Genomic DNA, 12,164 nt, shown 5'->3' on the forward strand with positions numbered 1-12,164 from the left:
TCCTTGAAAAATATATAGAAGCTGCAGTTGGTGTAAGTTAAGCTAAACTGCTAAGTTACATGGCACCATATGGAAAAAACCTGTCTTTTTTATTCTTCCTTTCTACACCTTTGCTTTTCTTCTTTTTTGTTGTTCTTTATTACTTCTGCTCTTTATTACTTTGTGATAGTTTTATGTTTTGTATAACTTTGCTAAAAGAAAATCTGAAAAAAGAATCAAAGACCTAAACCTGGCACACACAGGTGCAAGAACAACTTCATAGATCTCTCTGCATGCTATGTACCTTTTAAAATTATTTTATTAATTACATTTTTATGCCTTTATTCTCTCCATTCACCAATTCCCCTTCCTTGCGCATGGAACTATCTTGGCCTTCAAACATATATAGAGGTGTATGGAAAAGGAAACTTTCCCCCCACTTCTTTCAAGGTGATGTCTTTTTTTGTATGTATATGTGCTTCAAATGGACATCCCAACAGTACCGGTACTTGCAATAAAGCAATGGAAATGTCTTCTAGAAATTGTTAATATTTAAAGAAGGTTACCATGAGGATATTTATGGGATATATTTATATAAATAGGTTTGTAATTATATAATTAATAAAAAAAATCAAAAAAATCTGTGTTCTCTACCCCCCCCCCCCCCAACCTTCACTTTACCTACTGGTATTTCTTTCCTTTAATTTGGATTAGGTCCCTCTATTATATATACATCTTAGTTTCTGACTCTCTTGATTTGACTCTCTCTCTTTGGAGGGTTGCCCATGTTTTCCTCTGGAATGGCAACAGTGTATTGGTACCCTCACCACTCTACATCGATTTTTAAAAATATTTTGTTTGATGTATAACCCAATTTTCCCCCAGTTTCTCAAGGAAGCCTCGTAGCATTCCCGCTTTCAAGTATTTCCATAGGAGGTTAGGCTGTGGGAGCTTACATCCACCAAGATTTGTTGACTGTGGATTTCAGCCTTTGTTCCTCTCATCCTAAATCCTGCAGCAAATACCTAAAAACAGCCTGAAGCCCATGCAGCTCCTTTCACTCAAACCAAATTATGGGTGAATTGCTTATTTTTCCCCACAAAGATGCTCATAGAATAATATCATAAAAAGACCATTTAAAATCAAAGTGTTATCTAAAAACAGCCTATGGTGTAGAAAGAGAGCTTGTTCGGAAGAATAACCGTAGCTCTCGTGGTGTGGACTGAACAGCAAGATTTCCAGGAATGAGAGCAGAGAGATGCTACAGATGACCTTTCCTTTCAGCTTGCTTAAAAACTGTCCACATGAGTGATTCATTGAGCCACTGAATTGCTGGGGTGATATATGGCATAGCCTGTCTGCAAGAAAGACACTGTGATGTTGGTGCTGGAAGCTATAAATTCCTAGTGTGAATGTCCTCTGAGTGTTGATTCACACATTGCATAATCTACAAAAATAGGATGCTTTGGTGTGTGTGAGGGAAGGAAGAGGTTGATGGAGTGGTTCAGGTCCTGGACCAGACAGAGATAAAAGATAAGTTTTCGACTTTGCTTGGGCATAGAAAGCCAGCTGGGTCCAGCCCAACCTACCTCACAGAATTTGTGTTGTGCAGGAAATAGAAGTCAGGAGCATTATCTATGCTACCTTGAGTTTTATCAAATAAAAGGATTAAATCTCATGATAAATAATACATAAATAAACTATATAATAAATGGATAATAATGTAAGTTTTGCCAAGTGTGCTCTTCCAAGGAACTGGTGCCATTGGTATCATTTGAGTCTGATTGTACTTGGGACAAGTGCCCATGGAGAAATCCAGAAAGACCCTGGAACTGAGAAACAGGAGGCCTATCTGAAATGTTTAGGAGACCTAGCAAGATGCTCATTGATTCCCTTCCCTCACTCCCTGTCAGCCCTTCCTCAAACACCGAGGAACAATCTGGGCTCTGAAACATCCCCAGGCAAATATGGCAAGAATAACATCTTCCCACTTTGTTCAGTGCAATGTCTTTTTCTTGGCTTGAGATGGGCCTCTTAAGAGAAGAATCTCTGCCTTGAAATCCTCTTCACAGCGGGGAAACTTTTCCTTAAAAGAATGTATTTCTGACAAACAAAGTTAAACATATAGGCGATATTAAGAATTTATGATGAAAGTGAACCAATATCCACTACTCTCTGGAATCTCAGGTAAAGTACAAATGCATTATTATGTTTAACGTGTTGGCTGGCTTTCCCTCCCCTGACCAACCTGACAGGAATATATTATTTTATTTATTTATTATTTGTTTTATTTTATTATACTTATAAGATTTTGATGGCTGTCCATATTAAGAACAGCTCTAGGTGGCTCACAACAATAAAATCCCATAACCATAAATCTATAAACCACAAAATTTAAAACAACAACAATGGTGTCTCACTCATTCCCATGGGATGCCTCACAACCAACTCCAGCTATTCTCATTTGGATATCCCCATAGCAAATGAAAGAAACAGTGGGCTCTGCTTTTTCAGACTAGGTTGATTGAATTTAGGAAATTCATTCCACTCATGTCTTTCTTTTCCCCTCTTGCGCCAGGTTGCCTGATATGGCACTGAAAACCTATCAGTGCTTAATGGGTCCATGAGGGTCAGTTGGGAAGACTGTGTTGTATGTTTCTGTGTGTGTACATGTGATGTGAAGCTTTTCCTCCCTTCATTGTGGAGATGGGACAGGTGGCCCTGAGATTCTATCCCACCAAAACAGTTTTATTACTCAATGCAAATTAAGCAACCAGAACAGAGTCTACTAGAACATTTGAGGCTTCTCTAATTTCCCAGCCTGAATTTTACAAGGCTATTCATATTAGCCAAGCAAGTAAAACATTCTGCTATTAGTCTTCCTTTTCAATCCTTCTCCTCATATTCACTTACAGATTTTCCCGAATCCAAAGTTCTCAGTAGCTTCTTTGAAGTATCAATAAAAGACGTTTGTGCTTTTTGCTATGGTAAAGATTTCCAACTCAAGGAGGGGAACAGAAATAGACTATGTTAGGCAGTGCAGAGGACACCGTGGTTACGCTAGCCATACTGACTAATCTCAGAAGGGAGAAAAAATTTAGTCGTTCATATCCATGGCAGCTGAGAGCCAGGCAAGCCTTTACAATATCCAACCTCTTCTAGTCTCTCTCTCTCTCTCTCTCTCTCCCTCTCTCTCTCTCCCCCCCCTCCACAGGCTGAGATTTGCCTTCAGAAACAGCAGTCAGCGGATTGGTCCAGATTTTTCTTCTCTCTCTCTCTCCCCCCTACATTTTGCCCGTCCCTCAACATTCTCTCCAGCACAGATTGGGGGAGCTTTGAGACTCTGTCTCTGTTTGTGTCTGTGACAGGAAGGAGTGTAAATAAAGAGAAAACAAGCAGGGAGACTTTGAACACAGTTGCAGTTCTCCTAGTAACTAGACAAAGTTGGTGACAAGAGTGCAAGTGGCTTGCAAGGCAACGGGAAAACTAGACTGCTCCCTGAAGCCAGATTGCCTAAAAATCATCAAGCTTTCTTCTGTTGGTGTTTGGGACTTGAGAGTTTTGCCTCCACCCATCTGCAAGATCCAGAGAAGCATGTCTCTAGCCATGAAGAAGAGCCAAGTTCGGCTGGTGTTTCTGGGGGCAGCTGGGGTTGGTAAGACTTCCCTCATCCGGCGATTCCTACAGAACACATTTGAACCAAAACATCGCCGGACAGTAGAGGAGCTGCACAGCAAGGAATATGAGGTCAGTGGAATTACCATCAAGGTGGAGATCTTGGACACTAGTGGTAGCTATTCGTTTCCTGCAATGCGCAAGCTCTCCATCCAGAACAGTGATGCTTTTGCCTTGGTTTACGCCGTAGATGATGCAGAGTCCTTTGAGCGTGTGAAGACTTTACACGAGGAGATCCTTGAGCTGAAGGAAGATAAGTTCCCACCGATTGTAGTGGTGGGCAATAAGGCTGAAGCTGGTGGGGTTAGACGCGTGTTGCCTGAAGATGTTCTCTCCTTGGTGGAGCTTGACTGGAACAACCGTTTCCTGGAGGCATCTGCTAAGGAGAATGAGAATGTGATGGAAGTTTTCAGGGAGCTACTTCAGCAAGTCAACCTGCCCAGCCTGCTGAGCCCAGTTGTGCGGAGAAGACGTGAGACTTTCTCCAGTGAAGCCCCCCTGAGGCCCCCCATGAACAAAGCAAATAGTTGCACCATCTGTTGAATGTGAGAATGTCAGCATCAAGATGATGATGTTGTTTTGTTTTTTGTTTTGCAAAACCTAGTCAGTATGGGATGTTGTCTGTAAATAGTGTCATACCTCTAAATCCAATGTGATCTCCTCACCAAATTAAGGCTGTAATTTGTAAAGTGGAAGAGACGTCTCCTGTATGACACAGAGCTCTAGGGGTAAGCTTGGCTAGGCTAAAGAAGGGAATATGGGTCAGTTGGCTAATGCCTGAAACAATATTGCAAGGTATAGAGAGCATGAATTGCAAAGGCAAGCATTTGAGGACTCTCTTAAGGAACATTTCATTCTGGGGGCATATACTGATAGTTTGTGTTTTCAGATAGCTGAGTAGACTTTGTTTTAGCGGGGGGGAAGGTAGACAGTTTCATATACTTATTGAACAGCAGATGTGTGTGTGTGTGTGTGTGTGTGTGTTGCTTCCTAGACTACAGTGTTTTTTTTTAATTTCTAATGTTTGCATGGATATGTCCTTGCACTGATTATGTTTACACTGAACTAAACCATTTCAGTGACATCTCTGCATCTATACTGTGGAAAGAGATGCATCAGGCAGTGGGTCAGTTGGCCTGAATGTGATTTTGATTTTTTAAAAAAATAACTTTTCAAAGCTTGTATCCAATAAAAGAAATGTCAAACCCTGCCAGTAACTCTGTGAGAAGGATACTGTATTTGCATTCTTCCTGTAAGAGGTGTAACTACAAGAGGAACATGTTACCAGTTTCTATTGCACTGATTTCTACATTTTGCTTTCTGCTTTTGTTCTCATGCATTTGTAGGTCATGCACCTGCTGTAGATTTCTATACTTATGGGATTCCTAGAATAGATAACAGACTGAGAAGTTGCCCCTTAAGAGACATCAATTTCAGTTCTTTCTTGGTTATATCCTTCTGGGCATAGACTCTGGGAATATCTTGTTCTCTCAGCTGGATTTCTGCAGAATGAGAGTGATAATAATCCCTTTTATTGATTTGGAAGATATGAAAGGAATGTTGTGCGTTATCTCAAGATATTACATCTATTTGCTGGGATGAAAATCCCAGTATCATCAGGAAGGCACCATTGTGACTGATGTGCTTCGGATTTCAGTTCACTTGAGCTATAGTAGATTAATAAGAAGTGCTTCTGAGTTCTATCAAAAGAGGAACTAGGTAAATTGTTTCTGTCTTTGTCATAGCAGAAAAGAAATACTGTGTATTTTATGAAGAAATGATTTTTCCTACTGTGAAACAAAACTATAAATACAATAAATGGAGAGTAAACGAAATTACAGTCAGAAGAAAGGAGTGGATGGTGAACCTAAGATGTTCTAGTAATCTTCATAAATTAAGCCAGAGTAGTGGACTACCCATTGAACTATCCCATTTGTATTTTTTAAAGCATTTGAGTCAAATCAAACTTCCTACTTCTGGTTGCTGCTCCCTCTGGTATTTCAATTCCCAGTTCTTTACACTAGCTTTGATTCTAGCAGGTGAGTCTGTCATTCTCTCACATAGCCAGTCCAAAACATAAGCACAATTTCTCTCTTCTGGGTTATTTGATGAATACCCAGTTATAGTAAGAATGTATTGAGTGCCTCGCCTGTCCACCTGTTCAATGTTCCAGTGCATTTCTGGCCTTGAGGAATGAAACAAGGTAAGATACTTCCTTCAGGGCTGGTTGCTAGTAAAGGAATAATGGTGTTAAAATGATAATGGGTAGCTGAAGATTTCCTCCATGTATGCTCATTTCACAGATTACAGTAATACCTGTATTCTGGTTAGTTGTGGGGGGAACTATTGAAGATCATACATGGGAATCAAGCAGTACATTTCTCAGGACAGTCTTGCTACTGGCATGGTAGAATGTGCTATGACTCTATCATGCAGAAGCGACACAAAGTCTTCCCAGAAGAGGGAGATCTAGAGATGTGGTGTGAAGGATAAGAACATGCATCTTCTATTAGAATGAACTCTGGAGGCAATCTTCCCTTCAGAATGCCTGAGGTTGGCCAGGCCTTAGGAATGAGAGTTCAGATGAGTACAGAAGAAATATGATTGGTCCTACCCTATTGAACAAAGATAAGGTTCACACCAGCAAAAGTAGTGCATGTTTAATTTACACCAATTTCTCTCCTGTCAAAACCAGTGGAAACTAACTTCCCTCTGCCCCCCCCCCCCTTCCTTCTTTCTGTCATAAAGGAGAAAAATAAAAATATTCCAACAAAAAACCATTTTCCCGAGCAGAGAATTAATTTTACCTACAATATTTGGATAGCACCAAAGAGGTCTTCTTACTTCTTTTTCGACTTGCATAGCATTTGGAAAGGAGGGGAGAGCAGAGCAGAGCAGAGCAGAGGAAAGGAAAAGGTATGGTGGATATGTCTTTATAATGAAAATAATCCTATATAAGGATTATTTTCTTTGCATTTAGGACACTCATAGGGTCTTTCCTCCTGTCCCCATCTTAATCCACCAATCTGAAACTGAATCCATCTCTTTTCTTTTTTCTTTTGTCAGGATACTCAGCTTTTTGAAGATACTATGTAATATCCCTTTATCATTCCATATTTTACAATACACTCCACATGGGGGCTTTGTGGCCCCTCAATGCTCAATACCACAACTCCCAACCATCTGCACATAAGCAATGATGAGAGATGCTTGCATCTATAGTTCAGTATCCTTGGAACCATGGATTATTTGTCCCTAATGTAAATGAACAGCATTAGCTCTGCAGAAGGCTTCTTAATAATCCTTACATTTACTCAGATGCCATTCTAAAAGAGCTGTTTTATTATGCTTCATCTACAAGTTGATCTGTAATATGTAACCCACCATAACATGAATATGACTCGGACATTGCAACTGAGAGGTACACTTCCTCTCTCTTGATTTTGAAACAGGTACTGATCATCTTCTTACATTATTGGAACTGACAGGCTCTCCAACTGATAGGTGATGTGCAAAAAAAGAATCTTTGTTTATGGACACCAAAACCTATCATACAGAACAAGTAGCAGGGGATGCATTCGTAGAGTCTGGTTTGTCTCATCCCTTTAAACTCTTACAAAATGGTTGTAAGTTTGCCCTACTCTGGCACTCTCCTTGCTCATGCCACTCTTGTAACAGTCAGTGTGCCCAACAAGCCAATCGGGATTCTATTTACCTGACCAACGGGGGAATGCAAAGATTGACCGTCTCATCTCCCATCCTTTGGTTGCCTTCCCCAACAAAGGTTAACTCAAAATTTTAACTCCATTTAAAAAGCGGTACTTTGCCACTGCTGGGCCATGTTCTTACCATGATGAGGTACACTAAGAGGTTTGCACATTGTTTCAACATTTTACAATAAAGTTTCTCAGGTTCTTATTCAGAAAGCAAGAAAATTGATAAGGAAATCAACATACAGTATTTCCAAATATGAGTTCAGGGAAGTAAATGCTACATAACCCTCCACGCCCTTTGCCAAAAAATTAAAAGGTGAATGTGGATTTGAATTTGTATGGACCTTTTGTGCAGTCTCAAGTCACAGGATAAGATGCTGTGGATGAGAGTGCCCGTGAGGAGGCTGTGCTGTGATTCAATTTTTTATTCTCCAAAGCTGCTTTGAGGTATGCAGTAGCAGAATAATAATTCTTTAACATAATTGTGGTTCCCCCTGCCCCCTGTATGGGGCTTAAAGATGCAGCTGCTTTAAGGAATTTAACCAGTGGTGGGATTCAAATAAGTTAACAACCAGTTCTCTGTGCTAATGATCAGCTGGGTAGGCATGGCTCAGTGGGTCATGTAACCATGTGGGCCTGGCCAACTCAACATCATTCAGATCGATGGGCGCTTCACCTTAGCTGTTACAATGTAATAAGGGTTAACCCGAAAGGCAATAAAGATTAGGCTAGAAACAACACCAGAATGTTTCCTTCCTGCTTTCCTTACAGGATCAGCCCTGTAAAGTGGAAAAAAACAAAATGAGATTTCTTCCAACAACCAGTTTTCCAAACTGCTTAGAAAGTTAACAACCGGTTCTCCCAAATAGGTGCGAACTGGCTGAATTCTATCACTGCACTTAACTCCAAACAACCTTTTTAGAATCAAATGTAGAGTGCTAGATGCATGTGCTTATTTAAGGTACTGATATTTTTCTTGTCATATGGTGGAAATCTTTGCAAATATATGACTCCTTCCCTCCTGGTTTTCACAGATTAGTGGGCCTCTGTAGCAATATTATTACAATTTCTAGACTCCATCTCAGGAATCACAGCAACCTAGTGGATACATCATTCATTTTGATTTTGGCTCAGCAATGGGGGAACAGAAAAGTGCAGCAGAAATTGCATCAGCCTACTTTGGCTTTGCCACTAGAAAACATGAGCACTCAATAGATTTTCCCCTAGTAATGTAGCTTTATATAGAGACGCACAGTGAATCTGTGGCAACTAGAAATGTTATCTATTAGCCAAATAATCTTTGTTTTGTTTGCATCTAATTCCTCAAGTGTTTCAAGTGCAGTTAATACATTAATGACTGCTGCAATGATTTTCAGTAAGTAATCTCTATTGCTACTCCCTTGTAAATTGACACAGGAAAAGCAAAAGATGTGTGGAAAGACACAGAGGTCTAAGTAGGTCAGAAAATGACAACTGTATACAAAATTGTTGTACTATATTCCCAATGTTGAACTCAAATCAACTACTCCCTCTAGTGACTTTCTCTGGAAGTATTAGTTAACATAATGCAAATGTTTGTAAATGGTCCTGCATGCATATTATACTTCCAACTAGTGCGGATCTGTGGACAGCATCAAACTAATATATATCTCTTCTAATCAATACTTAAGACATTTAAAGATATATTTTTGCTAATCTGCGCAGGTTAATTTGAATTTTAGATTTAGGCATGGACACTCTAGAGCAGGCCGGATGCATCAACAGCTGGCCATGCCCACCTCACTCCCGGTTTAACGAACAGGGAAAAAGTTGCAATACATCATGTCACGAGTTTGACACCCCTGCTCTAGAGCATAAAATATATACATTGTTTGCAAAACTTGAGTGCTGCTGGCATTTAAAATTTAGGATTTGTCTCTTTAAAAGCAACCACTGTGGAAGGACAAGAAGTCTGCTTGCAGCGAAGAGTGTTTTATGTCAGGCTGCAAGTCCATTTCCCCACTGGAGGTTTATGGCATCTTAAATCTAGGTAGAACATGTTGGCTGGGGAATTTTAAATCCACATATTTAAAAGTTGCCAAGGTTGAAACACACTGTTCTAGAATCACCCAATCAACATTATGCTATGATAAAATAGGAAGAACATCAGTAGAAAAGGAGTAGGGCTTTGACTTCATCACAATTTTTTAGAAACAAACTCCATCACAAATTTTTTGATCTCTTGTGGATACTTTTATTCTAAGGTAAATTTATCGGTGAATCTGTAATATGCAGATTTGATATATTGTACGTTCCCTCTACTGTCTCCTCCGCATCACTGATACAAATGTTAAAGAGTAGAGGCCCAAGGATGAGCTTAGAGGCATCACAATAATGCCTTCCTCAATGAATATTTTGCAACTACATCTTAAATAAACACACATTGCAGTATTTAAAGAAACTTATTTTATATAGTGGGACTGAACTAAGTCAGATTCATAAATCAAGGGCTAAAGAACTGGAAATTTCATTTTTTCAAAATAATTTGAAACAGTAGGTGATATGCAAGGAATTCTCCTTCTGATTGCGAAACTCTTATTTTCATAGTCACTTACATTGCTTTTAAATATTGACAAGAACTAGTGATATACCTCTGACATTTTGAGTTTGACCCAAAGTATCATAATTACTGATATTTGGAAGTATCATCGGAGTCATCCAATCACAATATCCACATTTTTGTAAAAGATATACTGCCTTTGATAAAATATTTGCCAAATTGGGGCTTCTATATCACAGTGTTTTACAGGTATTTCAATAATCTTACTGAAGTTGGAGGTTCAAACCTTCTTCAGACTCATGGAGAATTTTTAAAAATGACTGGAAATTTTCAGTCAATACAATTATGTACTGGATAAGTTGTAGTCATCTGAGAGAGACTACAACCATTATAATTCCTTTGTATGAAGAAGGAATTCAGATGAAACTACTAAAGAACTTTCAAAAAGTGCACAATATGTTTGGGTGTGATAGAAGAAACTAGATTTACATAGATATTTTTTTTATTATAATAGGCCATGATCCATATTTAATGAGTAGTCCCATTAAAACAATGAGTTTATTTTCCCTAATATGACTGGGAACTGCAAGATAAAGGCAATGAACATGAACTATTAAGATCAACATTTTTCCAGCAATATTTTTGTACAGCAGCCACATCCAATCTCTTTGATGTCATCTAATAGTCATCCAGATTTTTAAGCTCATTCTATAATCCTAAAATTCATTCAGTTATGTTTTGATACTGCATTCTCCTCCTCCCTGCAATTCTTATTTGACACTTACTGAACCTCTAGGGCCAGTTCTCAGCACTGCTGAAAGTAAAGGTGTATCAGTATCTCTCATAACTGCACTCCTGTTCTCCTCTTGCTGGCTGGGAACTTCTTCTAGATCAGTACTGCGAAAAGGAGAAGGAAGAGAACTAAACAAGAATTAGGCTCAGCAATGAACTTCCACTGGTCTGAGATTTCCAGAAGGAAAATATTGACCCTGCTGGTACCTGGCATTAAAAAAGTGGGATTGAGAAGATTGACCTGTATATGATTTTTGCTCCCTAAAAGCCACAAGTTGGCCCCATTTTGTGAACTAAGTCTTGGCTAATTACATGCTTAAAATCTTACTTATGATACATACCTACCTATCTTGGTGTTGGGTTTGACAAGAACAGCTGATCTGCCTTGTGTCAATTGCTGTCAGCTCCTTGCTCACAGAAAGGAAGCCCACAGAGCATGACCAAGGCTTGGCTTTTCCTACCTCTCAAGATCAAAGAGCAGTAGAAACTAGCATGCTGGAGCAATCCAAGTAGAAGACAGAGCTGTGGGGACTACCCAGCATCTGCTTTTGTATCCTTCCTCCAACGGAACAAACCAGTGGCTTTGAGATTGATAACTGATGCTCCTAAATCATCAGAATAGAGCCTGCTGAAGCTTTTCTGTGTGACAGAGGGAGAAGCCTAAGCAGCGAGCAAGTTCATTGCCTATGTACTTGGAAAATGAAAGTCAAAATGAAACAAAGCAGTTCTACATTTAAGAGATATAACTTGAGCCTTATCTTACAAATTCCTGCAATTTGTTCCCTGTATACCTGCCCTTACAGACCCCAAGGCTCCAATGGATATAGAACATAGTAACTTAGCTACAGACAGATATTAAATGGTCCACAGAATAATACCTATTTTGTGGGACTGGTATTCCAGGAATAATTTAAGAATGTGGCAATCACCTAACCTGTTACCTTCAGTACTTGTTTTGGTTAGAATCTGCCTGTCCCCAACAGTCTAGGTAAAGTGAGATGATATTAATACCCACTCCCAAGAGATCAAGGAGGAAGGGGCCCATAAAACACCTTCTCAACAGTAGAAGCTTCTGTGGAATTCTCTGCCATCTCACCCTCCTATATTTTATCACTGAGGAAGAGGAAAATAAACCTGTCAGAGGTATAGATCACCAGAGGAAGTCTAGAATGTATAAAGGCACTTCAAATTTATGTCTGAAATATGAAGAAGAAAGGATATCATGTTTGTTGGAGGTGTAAAAAAGCTAGAAGGTTCTGGGTTCAAAGACATACCGGTACATTGATTTAGAGGATTTTAAAGACCAAGACCAGAGGTTTTCTTTTGGGATTCATGGACAATCAGAAAAATGTCATGGAACTTTGTTTTTGTACATGGTAACTGCACCAAGATTATTGTATGCACAATGTTGGAAAGACTCAACACCCTCCATAATGAATGGTTGAATATGATGGAAGTTGCTGAGG

General features: G+C 39.4%; 1 protein-coding gene across 1 annotated transcript; it reads left to right on the forward strand.

Moving 5' to 3' along the window:
- The first annotated feature begins 3,573 nt into the window (after positions 1-3,573).
- LOC116505058 (GTP-binding protein Rhes-like) lies at positions 3,574-4,591 on the forward strand. The gene has a single exon (XM_032212370.1). It carries the CDS (start codon positions 3,574-3,576, stop codon positions 4,195-4,197), a length of 624 nt encoding a protein of 207 aa, XP_032068261.1. The 3' UTR covers positions 4,198-4,591.
- The last annotated feature ends 7,573 nt before the right edge of the window (positions 4,592-12,164 follow it).

The sequence above is a fragment of the Thamnophis elegans genome, chromosome 2, assembly GCF_009769535.1.
Source record: "Thamnophis elegans isolate rThaEle1 chromosome 2, rThaEle1.pri, whole genome shotgun sequence".
NCBI lineage: Eukaryota > Metazoa > Chordata > Lepidosauria > Squamata > Colubridae > Thamnophis > Thamnophis elegans.